We start from the raw sequence: 26,417 nt of genomic DNA, 5'->3' as shown, positions 1-26,417 counted from the left end.
TCTCTTTCTAAAATGCGATACATTTTTACTGAGCACCAACCATACCGGACACAGTGCTTCTGTGAAAATTCAGGAAACCTGAACATAATGACAAGCTCTGCCCCATCATGAAGTAGAAGTAGGGATTGTGAACTGTATCACAATACAACTGCAACTCTTGCTCTCAGCACAGGCTCCTGTCTACCAGAATGAATTCCAAATTCACAATCAGGATCAAAGTTAGACCATATTAGCTGCTCTGTATTTTTAACCTTTGTATTAAATTACCATCAAGGGGGCACTAATTAAGATAAGAAATAGAGCTACTTATTTGTTTCATATGCACCTTCAGATTTCTGAATTATACATTAAAACAATCTATGACATCTGTGTATGCTTTTCATAAAAGAAAAAGGCATAAATGCCTCAGGGTGCATCTGCCTGGCTAAGAAACAGATGAAAAAAACTCTCTCTATAGTTTCTATTAAAGTACAGAGAAATATAATTTTAAAGGCTACAAAAATAAGGTAAAGATTATATAAGGCAAATATAGCAATAAAATCTATAGCAAAACCCAGGATATTTTAGATTAACCTGAAAAGGCTAAGTTTCCTAAGACTTTGAAAAATGACGAAAGCCATTTGGCAAAATCCTTAACTTGGAATTTTTTTTTTGTTTGATTTTTTTTTCTCCTAGGTTCCAGATTCAGAGATGTGCAACTGATCCAAACAGTTACAAAAGCTTGGGAGACAGCTTTCGAACAATTTTCCGAATAGAAGGGTATGTATGGTTCTTTGTGTATGAACTTTATGTTGATATAAGCATTTGACATATTACTACATAACATGTTTTTCTCATTTTGAATGGCTCATTTTCCTAGTGTTATTAGAGGAAAATATTTAAAAGGGTGCCTTCCCACTTTTTTGTGTGTTTTTCCTGATAATACAATTGAAAACTAAATATGTATACATAAGAACTACCACAAAAATTATATTAATAATCAGTTTGCTGACTAGAAGACAATTTCTACTTTGTGCCATTGAGATTTTCTAAAGTTCTCATAACAGCAGCTATCTAAATATAATAGTTCTTTATTTTGATTCTTGAATATAGTGTCCAAATGTGTTCCTTATTTGCATTGTGGCTTATGAATATTCAAAGCAGAATTTGCTTTGCAAATTCAAAGCAAAAATTGATGTGTCAGATTTGTTATCCTATCTACTAGCTGATCAGATAAAAATATTTTTTTACATAAGCTAAAATGATCTTTGATGTATAGATTCGGTTAAAGACTCCAGCATAATTTTCCAAAGGATATTAGATTTGCTTTTTGAAGTTGTTTTCCTAAGAGAATTGGTTGAAAATAATAAGTATGTACAAAATGATAACAGTAATAGTAATAGCTGGTATATGCTTAGTCTCTACTATGTGCTAGAAATTCTCCTTATAACTCTGTGAGGTAGGTTCTATTAGAATCCACTTCAGTTGGACAAATGAAGAAACCAAGACTCAGAGGAATTAGTCATTTTCACGTATCTGATAAATAATGGAACTGGGATTCAAATCCAGGTCTGCTTGACCTCAAAGCCCATGCTCCTAACCTTTGTAGTTCACTACCTCTCTTGGCAGATTATACTATGGTCAGTTGTTTCTTTCAGTTAAACATATGTCATGGATGTCTTTCCATGACAGTATATATATTTTTAACAATACCATAGTAATTTTTGTATCTACATGCTGCAATTTATTAAGTTAAACCCTTTGGCAGACCACTAGGTTGTTTGCAGATTTTCGCTAATAAAAACAATGGTGCAATAAATATCCTTATACTACTTTTTCACATTTGTGTGCACATAAATTTTTTTCTATAAAATAAGTTGCTAGCTATGGACATACAGGATCAAATGATATGCACATTTTATAAATGTTACCCACTTATCTTCCAAAAAGTATCAGTCTTTGAGAATTCTCATTTCTCCACACCCTCTCAAACACTGGACAATACCAATCATTATTTGGTATATCTGCCCCCCACATGTATCTCCTGTTAATAATCTAACAGGTGAAAAATAAAATTGTCTACAAGCATTATTTTGATTGTAACTGGGATTGAACATACTTTTATAACCATTAGTTGTCATTTCTTTCAAGAATTTCTTGTGTTCTTTGCCCATTTTTCTTGGGTTAGACTTGTTATTGATTTGTAGGAGCTCAGTATATATTATAGGTACTAATTCTTTAACTATGATTACAAATATTTTTCCCAGTTTGTCATTTTTCTTAGAGCTACAGTGCCTTACACCTTTCAGAACCTTGACATTTTTGAAGATTGTGGTTTTGTGATCATATCTATCTTTTCCTTTGTGATATCTGACCTTGTCACATTAGAAAGAAGGATGTCTTCTAACCCCAAGATTATAAACATTTTCTTCTGGTATGTTTTACATTTATATCATTAATTCATCTGAGGATTTTTTTTAATGCACTGTGTGGCATATAGGAATTAAATTTTATTTTCAAATGGTTAGTGAGTTGTCCAAACACCACTTGTTGAAAAATCTCACTGTTACTCCCTTATTGGAAATGCTAGCTTTTTTGTATATTAAACTTCCACAAATACATCATCTAAATGTTCTAGTCTGTTTCTCCATTTCCTCTTCTGTTTCATTAGTTTATCTAGCTCTATGCCAGTATCATAGTGTTTTAATTCATTTACTTTTGGAGTATTTGGGTAATATATAAAAATATGCCCTGCAGTAGAAAGCCTAAACCTATTTTTTTTCTTTCTTTTTTTTTTTAAAGACTTCATTTATTTGAGAGAGAGAGAGCACGAGCATGGGGAGGGGCAGAGGGAGAGGGAGAAGCAGGCTGCCCGCTGAGCAGGGAGCCTGATCTGGGGCTCCATCCCAGGACCCTGAGATCGTGACCTGGGCCAAAAGCAGACGCTTAACCGACTGAGCCGCCCAGGCGCCCAGAAAGCCTAAACTTCGTACTGTGGTACAGCGCCTGTGCTACTATGGCCCTCCCTTCTTCTCCTGGCTCATTCCCCATACAGAGATCTGCTCTAAGAATAGCAGATCTGCTCACATTCTCATAGCTTTACATGCTGGTCGTTATCTTATTCCTGCAGGACCGACCCCCTCATCCACTCAAGAAACCATCCCTCTTCACTCAAGGATGCCCTCACATTTCTCTCTCTGACCATCTTTTCTCTACCACACGCTTTCTTTAGCAGTCATTCTTATGTGCTATGCAAAATACAGCATGCACCTCTCTAATGTACTGTGGCTATTTTCTGTCTCCTCTCTCCCACCCCAAGAATATATTCCCCTAAGGGCCATTTTTCATTTAGCTCTGTATCTCCCGTGACTGTGTTTAGCACTGAGTAGAGACAGTAAGTGCTCACTAAATGAATACAAGTCATCACATCAAAATCATAAGGATGCAAAACAAAACAGAGATAATAATTCTTACTATTGAGCACCCCCCTCTGAAGTTATGATAGTAATCTTGATACCTGATTAAATATTTTTAGGTGACCTAGTGACATAGAATCAGCAAATTCTTGCTAGTACTCTGGTGATATGGTAACTAAATGCCATACATTAATGATATGCCTGCATCTATGACAACTGGGATCAAAGTCATGCTCATTTTACCCAGAATATATATAAAGTTAAAGAAATCATAGTGCATTATGTAGTCAATAGCAGTGTCCCTTTCCAGTAAAACAGTAGTAGCAGCATTTCCAAGCTCTATAAGCTGCAACAGGTATCTCTGAATTGGATGTGGGAGTTCCTTAGCCAGTCTCTTTATTTCATGTGTGTTAGGAAGAATTTGATGTTTCTGCTTTGATATCAAGTAATACAACAAACATACAGCATGTGTGGTCCTTGCATAGTAAAATTGGCCTTTTCCTAGACTGTATGTATAATTGCTTCTAGAGCAAATTGACATTCTTTCTGTAATGCCTTTAGATCTGGACATGTTATTAGCCCAAAGCCGGAGAGCTCTAGTCTCAGAGATGGAAATATTTGTAAAAATACAAAAGAAAAAGCTTCCTGTTATCTTTGATACAGAGCAAAAACATTTCATAGTGTTAAGTTAAAAAAAGAAAGAAAAAAGAAAAGAAACCCTTTTAGCACATGTTCAGTTGAATCTTTTTCCTAGTGAAAGCAGTTCCTTTTCATTTTCTTATTTAGCTTTTAGAGTACACTCTGCTTTCAAAGATATTTTTCTCACTCAGGTGCATCCAGGCCAGTCTGGTCTGTGGCTACAGGAACATAGTGCAAGTCAGTGTGACCATTAGCATAGTTAAGACAATTCGTCTCTCTGGTTTTTCCTACATCCCCCAAGTTAAAGGTTTTGAAAGCTATTTCCTTTCTCTTGTTTAAGAACATTAAAGTCTGATCATACTCTTAATGTCTGCACAGATCTCCCATTTTCCTCCCCGCTGTAAGAAACGGAAGGGTACTCGTCGCCATCCTGAGAAATGCAATTCCCCACTTCTCTGCCCAGAATTCATGTTTACAAGGGACTGTGGCTCAAATACATGGGTCCAAGTCCCTTAACCACTTCTAAGGTTCTTTTAAGAAGCAAAAGTATCGATATATTGTACTTAATGAAAGACAGGGTTTTTCAACCCAGCTTTACCCCCGCCCCCCCCAAAAAAGTCTTTCCAAATGCTCTGCAAGGATTTCTATTATATGGAATCCTCATACCATATATATTTACCAAAGAGGCCATCGTTGTTTTGTCTAATGGAGAAGAGAGAACTCACAGGCAAGGAATTTGTCACTGTTGAGAGTCCTCCATTGTCACCATGATTTTTTCATCTTATTTCAGTTTGGTAAAAATAAACCCATAGGTCCATCTACTGAAATAGTGAGCCCAGAACAAATTTAGCCTAGCTGATTAGGTGCCTTTAAAACCAATTAGTTTCATTTTGTAAATTCTCCCGGCAAGTAGCAGCTGGTGTCCCCATTTACCATGTGTTCCTGCATCGCTTCTTCCTTCCTTCTGCTTCAGAGTATCTCCTGAAAGTTTTTCTAGTCTCTTTTGTACCTGTTGCTCTAAAAAGAGTGATGGAGATGCTCACAGATGGGGTTGTAAATTATGCTAATGTAAAACCAGGACTGCCTGTCCCCTTACTCTCCCTCTTCTGAAAGCACCTAGTGACCATTCTTGCTGAAACAAAGAGGAAAAAGAATAAAACAGAACTTAAGATATTCTCGTGACATAGGTAAGGACAGATGTGAAACTAATACTTATTTTTTTTTTCAGTGTAACAGGCACGATGCTGGGGACTTTTTCATATATTATTTCATATATTATTTCCAATGCAACACTATTCTGAACACAACATAGCATTATGTCTGTATTTTGTATGAGGAAACAGAAGATCAGAGAAGTTAAATAACTTGCCCAAAGTCACACAAGTATTAGTGACATGTCATGGTTTTCCCATTATATTATATCACCTTTTACTAAACACCAAATTTTGTTATATACTAAATGAAAAGAAGACAATGTGAATATAGTGGCTATAAACCCCTAAGTTTTAAATAGCTATTCTAAAACTTGCGGTATTCCTACCCTCAAATCACATAGCAATTTAAAGCAGCTTTTATCTCTTCCTTTAAGTAAAATATGAAAGCCCTGAGAGACCATATATGTTCAGTTAATCAAATCTTGTCAATTCCAAGACAGCACCACAAACCTCTGATGACTCAAGACTCTTAATCTGGTTATTGTCCCATCCCTTACAGACGGCTCCGTATCTCTGATAAGTTCATGGTTTTCCATCAGTCTGCTCCCATCCTGCATGTTCCTCAGTTTTCTTATGAGAAAAACTCATGGGCATTGATTTGCCCAAGGCAAATAACTCGGAAACAACTAGGTCGGATTAGACTTAGTCTCAAATGAGAAACATGTTGATTGCTGGTGCCTTCAGAAATATGGTATTCTTCAGAAAGTATTACTGTAGAAAATATGTGGTTACATTTGGGGAGCATTTGAACTGTGTTTTGTTTCACGATTTGTTTTCTGTAACCACTGATGCTGCCCCAAGTATCATCTTACAATCAGACCACTTGGTGATTATAATATTTTCTAGTTAAATGACATTTAAGGCCTCATTTTATGAGCTCCAGCATAATTGGCTAATTTGGTGAACTCCAGATGTGTGAGATAATGTGCCACTCGTTTAAGTGCCTTTCAGACAGCATAAATGGCACAGCCCAGGAGGTATAATCACTCCCTCTTGTTTTCATTAAGAAGGGGAAAGAGTGGCTTGTGACACAAACAAAGGAAGCGGGACGTCGACAACTCAAAATCAACAACAACCTGGTGGGATTTGGACATTTTCTTTTTACAGGTGGGCCAACTCCAAGATCTTCGGCTTAATTTGGTGTCTTAGTGGGTCCACTTTTTAAAACCTGGTTTACCTAATGTAACATGACCAGGTGATTTGAAAGCACCCTTGAAAATAGAAAGACCTGCCCCTAGAGAAAACCCCCTGGGCAGCCTCTGGAAACCCCCTCACTTTCACGGGGAGGGAGGGGAAGTACTGGACTTGAAGACACAGCGGAGGCGCCTACTCGTCCCAGGGGTCAGCCTCCTCCCCACCTAAGCCAGGTGCAACTTCACAAGGCCCCATAGTTGCTGCTGCTTTTCTCTCTCTCTCTTGTCTCTACCCAGCTTCTCATCCAACAGAAACCCACTCATCTACCAAGTACTGCCAAGCTGGAGTGGAGCGGGTGGTTCTTAGTGTCACTGTTCCTGGATCCTGAGGCTGGTCCCTCTTATCTGATAGATAGATAGACCCAGTGGAGTTCACATACAACTGAGTGGTGGGTCCCTGTGTACTCACAAGAGTTTTTGCTCAGATGGGTAATTACAGACTGGATCTCAGACCCCTAAGCAGATAATTTGCAGTGCAAATCCACTGTGTGTAGATCACTGGGTATTGATTGGGTTTGCAAGCCTGGCGGACCCAAGTGAAGTCATTTTTGGCAGATGCCAGATGTCCACGGTGCCTTCTGTGTGAGGGTCCTGGTGCCTTGCCTGTCTTCTCTCTCCTCCTTTTTATTTTACCAAAGAGGCCCTTCCTGGTACCCTCTGAACCTCCCTTGAGTGCTCCCTTGTCTTGGATTGTTTTCAGCTTTATTGAGATATAATCAAGATAGAACATTGTGAAGGTTAAGGTGTACTGTGTGATGATTTGATACACATGTACATTGCAAAATGATTGCCACAGTAGGGTTAGTTAACATATCCGTCACCTCACAGAATTACCATTTGTGTGTGCGTGGTGAGCACACTCATCCACTCTCTTAGCAGCTCTCAAGTATCCAGTGCTGTATGAGTAACTAGAGTCACCATGCTCTGCATTAGACCCCTGCTCCCTTGTTTTCCTGCGGTGATAAGGAGGAAAGTAGACCATCCCAGCTGCTCTTGCTCCCACACTACAGAGCTCCGCCCTGGCCTGCCAGGGCTTCTGAATGATGGCACAACAAATGTCTTCCATTCAAGTCGGGGAGAAAAAAAAGAATAAGAAAACATGAGAGGTGAGAGTTCGGAGAATAAATTCTAGCAAATCTGCCCGGCAGGTCTTACACGTGGTAGGTCCAGGTCCAGATTATGGCATCCAGTAAACTGAGCCATTTTCTTCTTCCAAATCTTCTCCCGTTTTGCAAAGAGAAAAAAAGAGATGATTTCAATTCAGGCATGGGCCTACTCTTATTATTCCTGAATGATCTGTGCTCCTTTTAAAAATGGCTTATCAATGCCTTAGTATATTATACTCATAAAATTTTAGATATGAAATGTATGTAATAGCTTTTCACAGAAAGTATGTGGCTAAGCTCTTTAAACTCTGATTATTTAGCAATTCAAGGTTGAAAATGAAAGAATGTAGGGTAAGGAGAAAATACTAAAGGAGAATATTAAAAAAAAAAAAAAAAGCAGAAAGTTAAACCATGGGTACATTATTTGGCATTTCTGTTTTACCAGATTCTTTTATACCACTGCGAAAGCAAATAGCTGCTGGTTTAAGCTGTTGTGGGTTGTAAAGTGGTCTTTACAATCAGGGAGAGGATAATGAATTTCCAGGGTGCTCAGATAGCAGCATCCTTATGCTTCCAGTGTCCCAGAGCTCTGTCAGAGGTCTTTTGTTCTGCCCACAGAGTGACCTTTAAAATGGTTTCAGCTCCTAGATTTCCCTCCTGTCATCACCATAGATTGCTAGCTGACAGTCACACATCGACTCCCCCAGCCTCTCACTAACAATACTTTCGGACTTACTGACTGGCCTTTGGCAAGGATTTAAGTGTTGCCAAAGAATAAGTGAAAACTTTTGCAGTGATGTCAGCTCGTCAGCAAGGCCTGATTAAGAGACCAAACACAGCCTCTCCCAGCACACAGCGCTGACAAGAGGGAAAGGAGGACCAGTTGTTTGGGTGGAAGTAGTTGTCTTTCGGGAACATGAGTGTCTCAATCCAGAGCCTGAGCAGATATTCCCCATGTTTTATAGAGTGTTAATGGGAGGTGAGGGGATTATATGGTCAGTGGGAGATGTCCAGTTAGAAATAGTTTCAAGCCTTTCTTCTGACTTACTCTGGATTTCTGATGAGCTAAATGCAGTCACCTTGGGGGGGGCGGGGAATGTCTTTACCAAAACCCTAATCCTTTTTCTAGTGGTTGTTAAACTGAACATTTTCAGATGAAAATGAGAAAGAAAAGAAAATCTCCTAAAAACTCTTCTACCTTTGTCTGATTCTCTTATTGTAGAAAATAAGTTAAGGGTGCCTGGGTGGCTCAATAGGTTAAGCATCCCACTCGATTTCAGCTCAGGTCATGATCTCAGGTTGTGAGATCAAACCCCATGTGGGGCTCCATGCTGGGTGTGGAGCCTGCTTAAAACTCTCTCTCTGCCCTTTCCCCCACCACTGCTTGCGCGCACACTCTCTCTCTCTGTCTTGAAAGAAAGAAAGAAAGAAAGAAAGGAAGAAAGGAAGAAAGAAAAGAAAGAAAATAACTTAGGCATGATTTGACATAAGTTAAAGAAGTTAATTTTTATTTGGTGGGGGGCAGGTTTGCAGAAGGAGAGAGTCCCAAGTAGACTCCATGCTGAGCACAGAGCTGGACCGAGGGCTCAATTTCCAACCCTAAGGTCATGACCTGAGCTGAAACCAAGAGTCAGGTGCCTAACCAACTGCACCACCCAGGTGCCCCAGTAGTTAATATTTTATCATCATCATTGATTTCAGCTAGCGTCTCTGATTTCATGGAATTCCATCTTTCTGTCTTCTATTAGGACATCTTCTATGCACATTTGATCTCATTTTATTTTCCTTGGAAAGAAAAGGTCACATGGATTTTTAATATTCTAGAACAGTGTTAAGAATGTAAAAGCATTCACAAGATCCATACATACATACATACATGCACACATACATGTATTTAAACTAAATTGAATTGCTTATAGTTTAGATTGCTACATTTTCTCTGTAAGTCCCATGAGTCAGATACCACTGGAGAATCTGACTATTAATTATGGTTAAGTTTCTGCTCAGTTCCTGCTTGGAAATCTGTTTCATCACCCGATTACAATGCTCTTGTCACTAGTTCATGAATTTTTCGTCTAGTCTCATGACTTTAGCTTTACCTTTTCTCCAGGTATTTCAGGTGGATTGGAAGGGGAGGAAAGGAAAAGGTTCAGACATTCTTGTTATGATAGTGATTATGTTCAAAACCATTGTTGCCATTTTGACCCATTAGTCTTTCTGAAATGTGTCCATATGTCTTACCTCACTTATTGCTCACAAGAACCCTGGCAATAGGCAGGTGGGGAGTATGATCTCTAGTTTTCTGGTTGGGAAATTGATAAGAATGTTAAGGGACTTGCCCAGCATCCCACAGCTGGTGTTTGTTGGGGTAAGTGTTCATCCGAGGTCTTCTGCATCCTGTATTGTGCTCCCTACTCTGTCAATAACTTCATCGTGTCATTAGTAATAATAGAAGCAACACCTGAGATTTACACTGTTCCCAGTAAGGCTTCAAAGCACTGCCATATATGTCATCTCACTTGGCTGGATAGCATCTGGGGGAGGGGGGAGGCAGGGGAAGGTAGCATCTCGTATGGTTGATTACATTCTGCAAACCAGCAAACTTCAGCAGAAGGGAGGTTAGTGAGATTCCCAGAATAATAGATTGGTTCCTGAGATTAGCACTCAAAGAAGACAAAGGTGCACTTTTTCTTTACATGAGATCTTGGACAATGAAATTGGACTAAAAATGTATTATGAAGTGTGGTACCATCCTCCCATGAGACCAAGATAGAGGTCCATAATCCTTTGGACAGAACCCTGTTCAAAAGAAATTAAGGATACAGTTTAAGGTTAAAACTCACTGAATGAATTTATTTATTTGACCTGTCAGTGCCTTTGCCTAACTCAACTTGAATTCTGAGTAATAACCAGGAAAACCTCATGAAACATGAGATAAGGCATCTAACCAGAGTTTCTTGGATGAATTGTCAGATGGGGTGAAAATCATCATATGACTGTAATAAATGTTAAAATATGTGGTCACCAAAATCTAAACGAGATGCCAGCCATATTCAGTGGCCTTGTTCTCCTGCTGATAAACACTGTTCGTAAGTCTCTTTGTCTGGCCACAGAGAACTTGTAGGAAAACAATGCCCTGGGTACCAGGAATTCTAATGTAGACACAGTTTCAGTGGTAACAAAAAAGAGATTAAGTGTGAGATGAGTTTTGGAAACTGTCAAAGAGAGTTTGTAAGTTTGTGTTAGATGAATGAGTTCTTTGATTTCTTTACATAAAGCTTCAACTAAATTAGAAGAATGAAGAACCAAAATGAGACGAAGGACATGCTCTGGTATCATTAACATTTTGTATCCTTACAGTTTTCAGTGAACAGGTCAACATGCATTTCAAAACTCAAATAATAGGGCGCCTTGGTGGCTCAGTCGTTAAGCGTCTGCCTTCGGCTCAGGTCATGATCCCAGGGTCCTGGGATCGAGTCCCACATCGGGCTCCCTGCTCAGCAGGAAGCCTGCTTCTCCCTCTCCCACACCCCCTGCTTGTGTTCCTGCTCTCGCTATCTCTCTCTGTGTCAAATAAATAAATAAAATCTTTAAAAAAAAAAAACTCAGATAATAAAATTCCCAGAAGTTGGCACTATTTATAAAGGAACTAAAATTAAAAGAATATTGCAAGGTAATCCATTAAGCAGTGGGTCAAGGACATAACAATTACTAGAGATTTGGCTTCATGTGTAAAAAAATATATGTGTTAGATTACAAAAATGTTTCTTGACCACTTGTTCACTCCTTAATCCCCATGGTCTGACTTCTGTCTACACCACGTATTTACAAACTGCTCTCTCAGAAGTCACCACAGGACTCCTATCCTTTTCCATGGGATCTGAGACACTTGGGATTATAAGATGTGCTATTATTTTATGTACCATTAGAAAGAGGAAATGCTGACAACTAAACTCCTTGGAGTGATTTGATAATGGATATTGGTGTTGAGTGAGAAGGAGAAGTTTTGAATGACTTTCTAGTCTTCCGTGTGAATGACTAATGATAGCCAAATTATGTCACTTACACATTCATAAATCTTTGATGATTTCCTATTGATCCATGTTGTAGGGTGCCATTAAGATGGCCCTAATGATCTCCCGGCTCCCTTGTATTTATGTCCTTGTATAATCGTCTTCTTTTAAGCATAAACTAGGCTTATTGACTCATGTGGCAAAGAACTTAGGGTAGCTCTGGTCAATAACCAATGAGAAATTGAGGGCCTCTGTTTAACAACCTGGAACCGAATCCTACCAACAACCACCTGAGTGAGCCAGATAAAACCTCAGGCCCAGCTGATGGTTTGACTGCAATCCCATGAGAGACCTTGAGTCAGAGACACATACTAAGCCATGGCCAGATGCTTGACCCACAGAAATTGCATGATAATAAGAAATACACAAAAACATCCTGAAACCCTTGACATGGTATTTATTTGGAGCTCTCCATATCTGCTTTTTGAATCTTTTAAATTTTATCTTACTTAGTGTCATCACATGCGTATTATGGTCAAGCCCTTCTGGACCAATTATAACTCCTGAAACCATTCTTCTGGGGCTTTTTCTCATGCGTATTCATCAGCCCAGAATGGCATTTTTTTTCTTTTGTCCAGCTCTGGTAGTCTGATCATCCATAAATAACCAGTGTTCATGCTACCTTCTTTTTAACGCCTTCTCTCATTACCCATAATGGAAATAATTTTCTCTGCCTGTTCTCTTATGGCATCTTCCTCCTAAATAACAACATTTCTCTTCAGAGTCAAAGAGACCTGTATTAGAATCCCACATATAAATTTGGGGACCTTGGGCAAATTACTTAATGTCATTATACTTCTGTTTCTTTATTTGTTGCATGGAATAGTAGTATCTGTTGCTAGCACCTAGTATAATAGATGGTGTGTAAGTGTGCACACAGTAATCGTTAACTGGTTCCATTATTATTACTTTATATTGTAGATAATTATTTGTAACTATTCACAGTCATTTAAATGTGTGGAGCTCTGATAAAATCTCTTTGGGACTTCTAAAATGTATCACACAATTCTTGTATATAATCATCATCCAAGTTATGTTTGCTGAATTTAATTGAATGATACCTAGTTTCACATACCAAGCTATTCTGGTCACATTAATGTAGAAAATAAATATAGTCGAATCTAAATAAATACCAAGAAAATTTTATGATGCTGGTGGTATCATTAAGACAAAAATTCTAAAGATGGTAATTTGCCTCTATCGCCTGAAGAGTAACATTTTTGTAACAGTCTCAGAACATAGTAGAATATTTTTAAGGGCCATGAAAGTGTCTGAAGGTAGGGGAGTTGGATTTTGACATTGAGTTTTTAGATTCAGGGAACTCACCATTGACAGGTGTTGTTGGGACACTTGAAAGGTTTAGTTAGGGAAACTGGAAGGGCTGATGAAGACCCAAGTGAAGACAAACAATCTACCCCCATTGCTTAGAATGTGTTCTATCTTCAGTACTGTACTTACGACACTTGCCTGTCTGGGATTTAATAAGCACAGGGACCCAGAACAGTATAAATAAAAACCAAGTATTCTGGTCAATAAAAAGGTGAATTAAAGTAAAAGCAAGCAAATGTTTAAAACATAATCAGAGGCAAATGAAGAGTTAAAATCTTAAAAGACTGTATTAACAAACTTTTGGTTCCAGCAATCAGAGTAGTTTGTATCAGAACAACTGTCCTGCTGAAAGCAACTATAAACATTGGACAAAATACACAAAACTACTTTTGAAGGCATTAGAGAGTCATCAAAGCAGGCAGAACTTGCAAAGAGCTACAAGACCTGAGGGAAGGAAGCCCACTTCAGTGAGCTGTACATTTACCCAGGCTTTTTCCATACTTTGCTAAATCTTGTGGGATAGGTTGGGGGAGGGAGTTCAGACCAAGTCTTAGTTAAGAGAAGAGTGGGAGATTGGCTTGCAGAGCTATCAGATGGCTGGGACGTGAGAAGCAAAAAATCCCAAAGAAGACCGAAACTAAAGAGAAGTGAACTTTGGGTGTATATGCAATTTCCCCTTGAGGCATTTGCCAACTCCTAAGCTATGTGTGAACAGGAGAAAACTCCCACAAACCAAGCAAAAAGCAAAACAAAACCCCAGAAGCTGAGAGGCTATAGAGAGGAACAGAAAGTTCAGCAGTCCCATGATGCTGGGGAGATAAGGGTTGGACTTCAAACTTAGCCAGGTAGAGGAGTTCTGGTAAACACAACAGGTTTTCATTTGAGACTCAGAATGTCCTCATCCAAGAGGAAGGGCTCTGCCCTAGGAATAAGGGCAAAATATAAACACATTGTTTCTACAAAGCCTAAGTCCAACCCTCAGCAAGATGAAAGTAATCTGCCATATTCCATCTATTTGCTAGGAGAACATTTATTCCTCTTTTTGGGAAAATACCCCATCATCCAGAGGATCTTTGAAATTTTTTTATGCACAATGCTCTACATTCAGTTAAAAAATCACAGGGTCTTAGGGAAGAAAAGACAAAAGAACCAAATATCAAGGCAAACAGAAACAGTAAGTGACTCAAAGTTTGAGATTATCAGATGCTGATTTTTTAGTTTATTTAATTTTTATTGTGGTAACATATACATAACATAAAATTTACCATTTTAACCATGTTGAAGTATCCAGTTCAGTGGCATTAAGTACTTTCACTTTGTTGCGAACCATCACCACCATCCATCTCCAGAATGTTTTCATCTTCCCAAATTGAACTCTATTCTCACCAAACAGTAACTCCCTATTTCTTCCCTGCCCCAGCCCCTGGAAGCCATCATTCTACTTTCTGTGTCTCTGAATTTGACTACTCTAGGTACTTCATGCAAGGGGAATCATGCTTGTCTTTTTGTGATTGACTTATTTCACTTAGTAAAATGTCTACAAGGTTCATCCATGTTGTAGCATGTGTCCGAATCTCTTCCGTTGTTAAGACTGGCTAATTTTCTATTGTATGTATATACCATATTGTGTTTATCCATCATATGTCAGTGGACAGTTGGGTTGTTTTCACACTTTGGCTATTGTGAACAATGCTACTGTGAACATGGGTGTGCAAATATTTCTTTAAATCCCTGCTTTCAACTTTTTTGAGTATATATGCAGAAGAGAAATTTCTGGATCGTATGTAATTCTATGTTTGACGGATAAGAACTTTTTTTAAAAAGATATAATAAATATGTGTGAAAAAGTAGAAGATGGGGAATTTCACCAGAGATATGAATCTTTTGCTTTTTAAAGACTCAAATGGAAATCTTGAAAAATACTATAACTAAAAATAAGAATTCAGTAGGTAGATTTTCAACCCACATGTTATGTTGTCATGTAACTTGTTAATTGTCTTACAAATATTTAAATATGATGGAACATGCTTTATCTGATTATGTTGCGGTAGTAGGTACTTCATATTGTAACTAATGGATTGAATAAGTACAGGAGTAATAACAATAACATATATTTTTGCTGAGAGAAATCATTAAAGTTTTTAAAAATTCATTTTAAGCAACTAAAATATTCATAATTTGCCAGGGGACAGGCACTTTGCTAAGTGCTTTACATACACTAATTCTGTGTATTCTCACAGCAACCTTGGGGGAGGAGCCATCATTCTTCCCATTTTACTGATGCATCAATCAAGGCCAAAATGTTTATGTACTTGTCTAATGTTTCATAGGTGGTAGGAATTTGAACCCATGTGATCTGGGTCTAGATCTTTACCTCTACATTACTTTAAAAGAAATACTCTTTTAAGAAACATAAATTGTTCTATTTTGGCTGACTGGCTAGTTGCAAATCTTAGAAACTAAATGAAAGGTTGAAAAGCCAGATTGCTTGGTGACATGTGCCAGGGCACTAAACTCTTCTTATAATGTGACCTTTCCATATTTGCAGATGTTCCTTCTGGACGACGAGATACTACTAGATATATTTTGGCATGGGCTCTGTTATGTATGTTTGACATATAAGTAACAACACCATGGTGAACAGAATGTCCCATCTTTCTCCTTGAACTGCAAATTGCCCAAGGCCACAAGATATAAAACATGGGTTTAAAGTTGACACCCTCCATTTCCTCCTTTCTTGTTTGTGGATCTCATTCTCAGGATGCTGACATTTTACCTTTTCTACATCCCTGTCTTCATTTCTTCCTTTACCCCATCATTTGTTTTAAATGTTTAATCTTTTTTGCTACACCTCCTCAGAGGATGATGGCTTTTGATGGCAGATCTCTTCTCCACTGATGGGACATTCCTTGGGAAATCCATTTCTTTCAGCCTTGGCAGGGAAGATCATACATTTATTACACAGAACAAAGGGAGTATTCATCAGGGCCTTAAGATTCCCAATATATTTGCCTTCAGCTCTCTTTTCCTCAAACTCTTTGTTCATCCAGGTTACGTTTCTAAGTGCCCCACATCCTATTTTAATCTCTTGTTTTGGACCCTTCAGTATAAAGGACCCTTTCATTGTTTGCTTGTTTGTTTCTTTTCTTTCAGGAAAAAAGAGCTACTCATTTCAGATAGAATTAAAATGAACAAAATTAAAAGAACAGCTCCTTTTGTGATAGTGGACAGTCACTTTATTATTTCTTAATGTCTCTCTGGCTTTAGGCCCAATTCCCTAAAGTTTACATAGCTTTTTGATATAAGAGATGGAGGGCAAGCAACATGATTCTGGCTAAGAACAGATTTCTATATCTTTTCTATATTTATGCTGTTTCGTTACTAGCCTTCAAAGAACACTTGTAACCCACCAAGCAAATAGTATTTAGTGGCTGCCCAGATATACACAGCCTTCTGTTAAGCAACACAGAGAGTACATTAAAAAGGCACAGCTTTGGCCTTCTAAAAGCTTAATTCTGCAATGAAATAATTGTATGAGCAAGAATTATTGTCTCAGTCACATGATCCTATTAGCCTTTGTGGAAAAAGTCCTTTGAAAAACAACTGTGAAAATGGTAGAGATTCGACCAGAAAATAGATTTGCATTTTCAATACCTCGATATCTCCTCACATCTCTTGTACAGACATTGTCAATCACAGGACAACAAACCACAAAAACTCTGAAGGGACTTTCCAGACAGAAGTAAACTGTCTCCATAGGAAATAAAAATCTTCAAAGTGTCCCTTTCATTGAGCTTGTCTCTTTTTCTACAACAAATGGACACATCAGACGTAAAATTTAATTGAGACACACTAAAGTAAGGGTCTGGCTTACCTGAGTAGGAGAGTTGACAGCATCCCATTAAGGAGACAGCAAGACACTAACCACACGTTGACTATATCACAGAATAGTGAACTTCTTCTAATCACCATCTTCTCTTTGGACTATCATTTATTTAGGATTTCAGCAGCCTCCTGTTAAACTCTCCTGTGTGCTTCTATTTTACACATCTTTTCCTGTGTGTTTGTTTTAATTTAAGAGCCAGTATGCATATTGACAATTCTTTGACAGCAAAGGTAAAACCACCAGGAGTGTATCTGTTTATTGAGGACTGACAGCTTTATTGCTAACATAAAAATAATCTAATGTTTATTGGGGCAAATGTTTAGACCGAGGATTAAGAGAAACTAGTGAATAGAGAAAACCTTTTCATCCTATTCAGACTTTTCAAATAAGGTTTGGGATCAACTACATAAAAACTTTTTGTGTTGATTTCTTTAACGCTCTTCCCTTAATTTGTGCCCCTGCTCACTCCCTTCTACTTTGCTACCCCAAATTATGTTTTACGACAGGGGTTTTGAAGTAACTAAAACCTTGAAGAGGAAGATGCTACCGTTGGGAGATTCATTGCAATAAAATTTACATGGGCCATGCAAACTTTCTAGATAACAGGAAAGCAAAATCTAAACCACATTGCTTATCCTATCAACTGTCTTTTTTACTGTTTCCTATAACTTACATATAGTAAGAGCTCTTAAATTTCTTTGGTCTTGTTTTTTGTTTTTGTTATTTTTCATCATTGTCGGTGGGGAAGGGGGACAGACTGCTCTAAACTGTTTTAAAACTGGTTTTAAACTGTTAAATTGTTTTTCAGTTTCACCTATAGCTAAATATCAACAGCATTAGGTTTTTGTTTTTATTTTAAATGAGGCATTTGAAAGGTTTCAAAAAATAAGTGATTATTTCCGTAAGTAGAAATATTACCCATTTGGAAATGATCTGTTAGATTAAAAATAGTTCACCAAATTATTGTTAGACTAATGATACTTCACTTTACTTTTTAAAACTTGATATTAGTTATAATTCCCACTAATATCTCTTTTCCTACATCTTTCCTCCAAAAAAAATAAAGAAGAATTTTATACTCCTCTAACTTACCCTAGCTATTGCTTCTCCTCTCTTTACCACACTTCCCCACCCCCACCCAGTCCTGATCTTATTTTAGGTTGAGTAAAATAAATGGGAGAAAAAAATTAGGCAACTTGTTAACGGTCGCTTGCTAAGAAGTGGCCGCGGAGCTAGAAATGCAAACCAGGTTTACTGGCTGCCTCCAGTGCCCCAAGGCAGTTATCTAAAGTGCACTAGCTCGATCTCACTGATACGAGGAATTCTTAATCTCAGGAAACACACTGAGGGTTGCTGGAGTGGGGGGGGGGGGGTGGGAGGGATGGGGTGACTGGGTGATGGACACTGGGGAGGGTATGGGCTATGGTGAGCGCTGTGAATTGTGTAAGACTGTTGAATCTCAGATCTGTACCTCTGAAGCAAATAATACATTATATGTTAAAAAAAAAAAAAGAAGAAGAAGAAGAAGATAGCGGGAAGGGAGAAATGAAGGGGGGAAATCGGAGGGGGAGACGAACCATGAGAGACTATGGACTCTGAGAAACAAACGGAGGTTTCTAGAGGGGAGGGCTGTGGGGGGATGGGTTAGCCTGGTGATGGGTATTAAAGAGGGCACGTACTGAATGGAGCGCTGGGTGTTATACTCAAACAATGAATCAAGGAACACTACATCAAAAACTAATGACGTAATGTATGGTGACTAACATAACATAATAAAAAAATAAAGTGCACTAGCTCTTTCCCTTTGGAAAAAAAAAAAATGTGTATCTCCTGACAAAGCTGATATGTGAACATTCACATAACTCAGTTCTCAGTTTCACCACCAGAACTAAATGTCCCTGTGGATACGGGTAGGTTTTTATGCAAGTGTGCTGCGTATCATACATGCGAATAGACCAGAGAAATTCCAGGGATGTCAGAATCTTGCGGCAGCTGATGATCTTAGACCAAGTATGTATCTAAAGCTAATTAGCATGTCGCCACCAGGCAGTAGTGAGCTATTGAAGGGTCAGAATCTTTCACAGCTATCTTGATGTCCCTGGGACACGACATAGAGCTTGCATCTTAGACTGAATTCAACAAATGTTTGTTGAACTCAATTAAACTAGATTAAAATTTTTAACTCTGTTTAAAAATGGATTTGCCCTTTTATTTAAAGAAAATAACATACTATTTCTTTATTTACTAAGTGGAGCACATAATTTATTCCTCAACAGATTTAATTTATTCTTAATTCCTTTCTGCATCTTGTCCATGGTGGTGATGATTGCCTACATTTTACTTTCTTTATTTTTTTTTGTTTCTATGAATTTATTTTCTTAGATTCCACATATAAGTGAGATTATACAGTGTCATTCTCTGACTTATTTTTTTATTATGTTCCGTTTTAAGGTGTTATAATATGTTATCATGCAGAGATTGCTAGTAAATTGGCAGTTATGGTGTCTATGGAATTTTCATTTTGTTCCTTGGGCATCAACTTACTGCCTCTTCCTGAGAGAGCTAACTTAGAGACTTGAGGGCCCTTCTCCTGATTTACATGGGGCGAATACTACTTAAAGGAGGAAAAGCATCTCCTCCCTTGATCAGATGCCACTGTCCTCCTTTATCACACTCCCCATGACTCCTTGGCATTTAGGCTACCCTTGTTCTGAGGGTGTTATGTACATACCGTGTTGCGTCTGTGGAGTTCTGCTCTCCTTCCCCACGCCCTCCAGGCCAGTCTGCACGAACTGCCTACTGAGTTTTCAGGCACAGTTTATGGTATCGCCACGGTTGTCTGACTTACTCTGTGAGCTTGCCTCCCGGTTGCTCCTCTGGGTGGGTGATAGGAATCTCTGAATGGCAAACAGTTGGCTGCTACCGTTGTCCCAAGAAGGGCTTCATTCGGGCATGTGACTCACACTGCACAAACACTTCATGCATCCACACTGTCCGTCTCAGATCTGTACCAGCCCCGGTTTTAGAAATCAACTCTTCCTCAGGCTTGGGCTTCTCTGACTAGAGATCTAGAGGTAACAAGTAACCTCTTGTAAATCCATCCTTCTTTCAAAACCAAAACCAAAGACCTCTAACGACATGCTAAGTCTAAGCGATTCACATTTCATTTTACGCTTTCTTTAGGACGCCTGGACCTTTGTTAGGATCTGTCAGGCAAACAGGATTGTGGTACAGGTATGCTGTACTCCCACCACAAGAAGCTGAACTCAGAACTTGACCTAAGGAATCACGTAACACAACAAAACCCTGCCCCAAGCAAAATTTTACCCAGAATGGAATTGGTTTACTTGTAGCTTCAACTGACCAAACTGATCACTTATTTATGATCCTTAGGACTTAAGAACAAAGTTAAAATCATTTTCTAAGCTATATACCACTCAGCAGCATTTTAAAGTCATGTTCTAATTTTGTTTATAAAAAGGCAGTTTCCCTCAAAGCCCCTGTAACAAAAAGCAATTTAAATAGATTATTTTTATTGTATCTTTAAAGTGATTATAATAAGCTATAGTCATTTAGGGTGGCCTGGGAATTCCCTCATTTCCCCTTGATTCACAAAGTCATAGTAACTAAAGTTTTCACCAGAAAGGTCTAGTGGCCTTCAATAATACAAGCATGGTGTACGCCAAAGACAAATGCGGTAAATGCATAAATTCTCGCTGTGAGTAAAACTGGGATTATTTGAAATTTATGAGATTCTTATATTGTTAATTTTTTTAGTCAATTTTATGTACTGAGCCATTGACATAAGCAAACCTTTAGTTTTTATTACCTGGACAAGAGTCTTATTTTACTGGGATGTTTATATACGTCGTCAATAAGTAGCTCTACAATTAAATTTTTAATTCATCATAATCATATTTTCTAATCATAATCATATTTTCTAATCAGCCTGAAACAAGCATTTTACATATTGGTGTTGTGTGTCCATTAAAAGATTCATTGCAATTCATGTTATTAAAACTTTATTAGAAGAAAGGGTTATTTTTTTTCTTCTTTTGTGGAAATAAAAACACTCTTGGAGAGAAATGAAAAAGTGAACAGCACTAACTAGGAAACAGCTTCCTACTCATTTCTACTCCCTTGTTAACACTCTGTGCACCTGCCCCTGATTATATGTATTCGTTGCCTGTGTGGTATTTTATCTACACTCGCGTTGGCCATGGACTTTTTTTACTCATTTGCCTTGATGCTTGCTGATTGACACTTCCAGCTCTGTCAACTATTTATTTTCCTTTGAGATTACATCATATTCACTTCCCAAGTCTGTATTTTTTTCATAGCCCAATAAAATAAATATGTTTCATGACCTTCTTTGATTTGCTTCTTCTTGCCAAGTTTTTTCTAGTTCTTTACTGATCCCCACAATGAGTATTTTACTCTGGTTCTCTTGAAGGTGTGTGTGAGTTGATGAAGTTCCACTGCATAAATAAAACCAAGCCAAAACTTGCCATTCAAGAGATAAAGCCAGAAGAGAATAAAGACCATGTGTCAATACAGAGAAAAAGACTGACTGCAGCTATTTTTTTCCCTGCTTAGTATTTATAGTTATTTCTATGGAAACTGCACGTGGACTTCTGAGGACTGAATTTTACCCTGGGGATGTACACAAGTAACTCTGAGAACATTTGGTCCATTAACTTTGGGCTCATCATATACTTCTGCCTGCACTTCACCCTAGCTTTTAACTGCAGATAACATGGCATGTGTGAGACCATCATGGTATTCATGCTGAGGGATTTTTGTGTGTCTTCTGGGGTCGGGGAGGAGGACAGAGGGTAAAGAGGGATGGGAAGAGGCTTCTTCTTCTTCAGGATGACTGTGAGGTAGAAAATAGCACGTTAGCCTCCTGGTTGCTTGGAAGTGTGAACCCAAGGTTCTTGTGCTGACTCTGTTTATTCAGATTTTCCCATCAGTGACTTTGCCGAGACAAAAACAGTTTGCTTATCTATCTCTGCTGCCCCTATTCCCCCCACACTCTGCCTCTGTTTTCCCTCAGAATACAGCTGTTTCGGAGATTTCAAATTACAAAGGAATTCTTTTGCCTTCCCCACACGGTACAGAGAAGTACTCACAGTATCTTCGCCTATCTGTTGCCTGTTTGTATCCAGACCTTTCAGTTTTATTTGAGCTGAACATGCGTCCATATGTGTATGCTTAAAGATGATATTTTTGGGGCACCTGGGTGGCTCAGTCATTAAGTGTCTGCCTTCGGCTCAGGTCATGGTCCCAGGGTCCTGGGATCGAGTCCCACATCGGGCTCCCTGCTCCGCGGGAAGCCTGCTTCTCCCTCTCCCAATCCCCCTGCTTGTGTTCCCTCTCTCGTTGTGTCTCTCTGTCAAATAAATAAAATCTTCAAAAAAAAAATGATATTTTTACTTTGCTCAGTCTTGAAGAAAAAGTAAGTAAAGCCAGTATAAGACCCCATTTCAGAGGGTAAGGACCCCACAGAAAGGCAAGGGTTAGTGAATAGGAACGAGAAAGAAGTTTTAGGAGGAGAAAACTGGTGAGGACCGCCTTTAAGCTGTGGGGTGTGAGATGCGGTGGGGGAACTGTGATCATGGTAAAAATATTTTTTCCTTGACAGAAGTGCTGGTGGTGGTGGACAACTGAGAACTCTTTCAGAATGCATGATACCACAGATTAATCCTACACATTGCTTTTGATTTTTTAATGACAGAAGAAATATTACATTGAGAAAATGGAAATAGTAAACATTTGTGTGCTGATGGATTAAACTTCAAAGTTTTAAATACCAGAATTCACAGAGCAGATGTATAAAGTAAGCTTTTGCTACATAAAGGTATCCACTTAATCTGTCCAATTCTAGAATTTTTTCAGGGGATCACTGGCTGGATGGTGTCCTCTGCTTGCCCTGCAGATGCCTGCACTTTGGACATTTCACAGTTTATTAGCAATTCAAACAGAGACCAATTTTTCTATTTATTTAATACTTGACCCCCATTTTGATGGAGGAGGGGTATGTTCCAGCTCTTGACTGTGGGTTTTCAATTACCCGTGTGGCCTGCCTCCCATTAACAAGAATAATTGGGAACTGGATGCACAGAATACCGAATACAGATTCAGAGCCATTGCAAAATTCTGCTAGAAACATGGATTTTACAGGCCTCTGTTAAAGTCTCTTCAAAAAGACCATGTTTTTGTGGAGATTGCAGCTATGAGCCCTCAGATACGTTCTTTCTCTCACACACATATTTCTCTCTCCTAAAGTGTAAAATATGACCCTATTCTTTGCTTCTTTAGGGCTAGCATGGGACTCATCATATGAGCCACCAGCATGATTTTTGGTCCTCTAATAATAGAGTTCTATGGGGGAATAGTTGATGATCCCACTCTACCTCAGAGTATTTAGAAGTATTTATCTAGTTACACTAATTTTTTTTCATACTATCGTTTAAAAAATGATACACAATCTCTTCTTAGAAGTTTTCATTGAAGTATAGTATCATACAGAAAGTACACATAAGTGTACGATTTCAGTGAATTTTCACAAGCTAGATACCCATGTATCCAGCACACAGATCAAAAACCAGAATATTTGCACCTCCCAGAAGCTTCCTGGTCCCTCCCTCCATTCAGTACCTCACCTGGCTGCCACCAAAGCAAGGACCATCCTGATGTTGACTCTTTTTAATTTTCAAATATCACATCGTTTTTCTCACCAGGTTTATTGGCTGATTTTTGTGGGAGAGCAAAGGGGGGTGGTTAATCCCCTATAGCTGACTTCTTTGCATTGTGGGATTTTCCTAGCTGTTAATTATTAACTTTTCCTTAAAATAAAACTTCCATTGTGTAAGGAGAAAAACTCCACAAGCACAGTACATGTGATATAAATCACTTTTATGTCTGTGAAACAGCTGAGTTTACATTTTTATTACATTGTTTGAAAAAGTATCTTTTCATCTGGAAAGAATCAGTTTAAAATGTGATTGTCAACACAACTAAACCAGTTTTCTGTTTAAAATGGCTGCTGGTGGAGCGAAGAACCATGATTAAGCCAGATTTTTCTCCATAGATATTAGTTACTAAAACCTAGAGTCCTTCAGTGAGATTTGTAAAAGAAATTTCTAGACTTTAAAGGGTGGGTAAAGTTTAGATGAGGAAGTCAGTAAGTAATGAACAAGAATCTTATTGTAAAGTACAGGGTGTTGCCCTGTGGAAGGTGATTTAGTGGTATAGTTCTAAGTTATATCCAAAGTAATGCATGCATTTATAAAGTGTTACCTAATAGGAATACTTTAGTTTGAACAAGATGCTTACTTGTTGATTAGCAACTTACAGCATAATTTTCTCTCTAAAAATTTTTAGATTTAAATAATTCTGGGAGGATCCTCTTAGAAATACACTATGGTTCAATTAGATTAACCATCCTAATATAAGCATACACAGTAGTTTTAAAGCCTGCAGTCATTTGCTTATGTTTGTTAATTTCTTGCTATTTATTTTGAAATTTTTTTAAAAAGGAAGGACAGATCTTTTGATGGTATTTCTTGCTGCATTGAATTTTGAACTCTATTATTAAATTAAAATTGATATAACATGTTCCTTTTATTACTGAAATACTATCTTTGGAAGATGTAATACAGAATTTGACTACACACATCCCCTTTTTCCCAGTACCGTGATGCCATGATACATGTAGTTTTATAATAGTCCAACCTTTCCAAATTCCTGCTTTGAAAAGTTTATTTTTCAAAATGTAGGGCAATCATCACTGTGCAATTGTGTGTGCTAGCTAACCTTTCATCTTAAACCAGATTTCCCAAATCCCATTATTTTGTGGCTTTTGTAACAAAGGACTTATTTTTGCACCCTCAAAATGTTGGAGGCATTTTGGAGAACAAAAATTCTCAATAATCCATAACTGAGTGAACTATCTGTTTAAATATGAGCAGAACAGAGACCATTTTGAATATCTAATATGGGCTTATGTGCAAAAGAATTTGGGGAATTCACAGTGCCGAATCCATAGTTTTCTGTTGTGTTTTTTTTTTCTTTTTTGTGAGTTAAAGCAGAATAAGTACAACATTTTACCTGGCAAGAGCAGATGTGGCAGAACTTCAAAGGCAGAAAGAGAGAGATAGATAATCTACAGATTTAAACAGAATAATGCACTAAAACCCTCAAAAATTAGGTTTAGAAATAATTGAAATTTTTGCACAGATTTGAAACTTTGATGATGATGATTTATTTTGGTTTGGACATTTCCTTTGAGCTAGCTCATAATTATTATTATGCTTATTACCTTAGAATTGTCACTGTAAATATACTGATACCCTAAGATGCCACCACACTTCGAAAAGAAAATTCCAGGGTGCCTGGGTGGCTCAGTCGTTAAGCATCTGCCTTTGGCTCAGGTCATGGTCCCAAGGTCCTGGGATCGAGCCCCACATCGGGTTCCCTGCTCAGCGGGAAGCCTGCTTCTCCCTCTCCAGCTCCCCTTGCTTGTGTTTCCTCTCTCGATGTCTCTCTCTGTCAAATAAATAAATAAAAATCTTTAAAAAAAAAATTCATTTTGACAAAAACACTTCTAGATGCTAAGGCCGGCAGATATTAAATGCCACCCTATGAAGTTGTGGATCTCATCTTTAAATCTCATAAACAGTACTTTGCACATGCCTTTACTTTTTTTTTTTTTTATCAACTATTTGATAGTTTCTTGGACAAAGACTGATAGAAATAGATTTTTTCGGGAGGAAAGGTGCTAGCAAAATGAAAGTATAATGACCACATATGAGCATCAAATTCCCACCGGTTTTCTTAAAAAGACATGTCATGTTCCTTCTTCATTCTAACCTTTGTCCTTTTTTCCCTGAAGATACTTGCCCCACCTGCACTCCCTCCCAAAAAAAAAACAACTATGAAATACTGCAAGCAAAACATTATCAGCAGCAAAACTTCAACATCAAATGACTCCTACTATTCATTTCACTGAATTTAATTATTGATGAGAGATTATTACAGTGATACAGTGTCAGTATTTAATTCCAAATATTTCAACTTGCTGTAAAGTTTTTTTTATTTCTGTTGTAAAGTTAGTATTTGTATGTATTCTACTTATCAGCTCATAAAGGAAATTTCATGGACATTAATAAATAAGCCAAATGTTAATACATAATTGAAATAAAATCCAACGAGGAAGCGTACCCAAGACTAGCGTTTCCAAGCGTGCCCAGGAAATGCTAGTCTTTTCCTTTGGAAGTACAGAGAGCAATGTGCTTTAAATTAGTGTTTGCAGTTGACAATAACAATAAGGCAACATTAGGTAAATATCTTTTTCTGGGAAAGCTGTAGATATTGTATTTGGTTGCAGACACAGTAAAAGGAGTAAAACCAAAACTCCAAAAACTCCTGTTTTCACCTGGAATTTATAATTTGACAAGTCCATTAAGCCATAAACCCTATGGTTGGAAAACTGATCTCTTCTAGGTAAGTAAGGCAACTAAAGAGAAAGCAGGACTTACTTTTTCGTGAGGGTCAAACCAGTGTGACAAGTCTAGTTCT

General features: G+C 38.0%; 1 protein-coding gene across 1 annotated transcript in view; it reads left to right on the top strand.

The window, feature by feature from the left end:
• SLC25A21 (solute carrier family 25 member 21) overlaps window positions 1–26,417 on the top strand; it is a 476,445-nt gene that overhangs the window by 354,578 nt on the left and 95,450 nt on the right. The window contains exon 3 of the mRNA XM_036103885.2: window positions 676–759. Within this exon, the coding sequence (XP_035959778.1) occupies window positions 676–759 (84 nt within the window). The remainder of the gene's footprint in view (window positions 1–675; window positions 760–26,417) is intronic.

Source organism: Halichoerus grypus, chromosome 8 (genome assembly GCF_964656455.1).
Source record: "Halichoerus grypus chromosome 8, mHalGry1.hap1.1, whole genome shotgun sequence".
In the NCBI taxonomy this organism is placed as follows: Eukaryota; Metazoa; Chordata; class Mammalia; order Carnivora; family Phocidae; genus Halichoerus; species Halichoerus grypus.
This window is presented reverse-complemented; position numbering and strand designations above follow the sequence as displayed.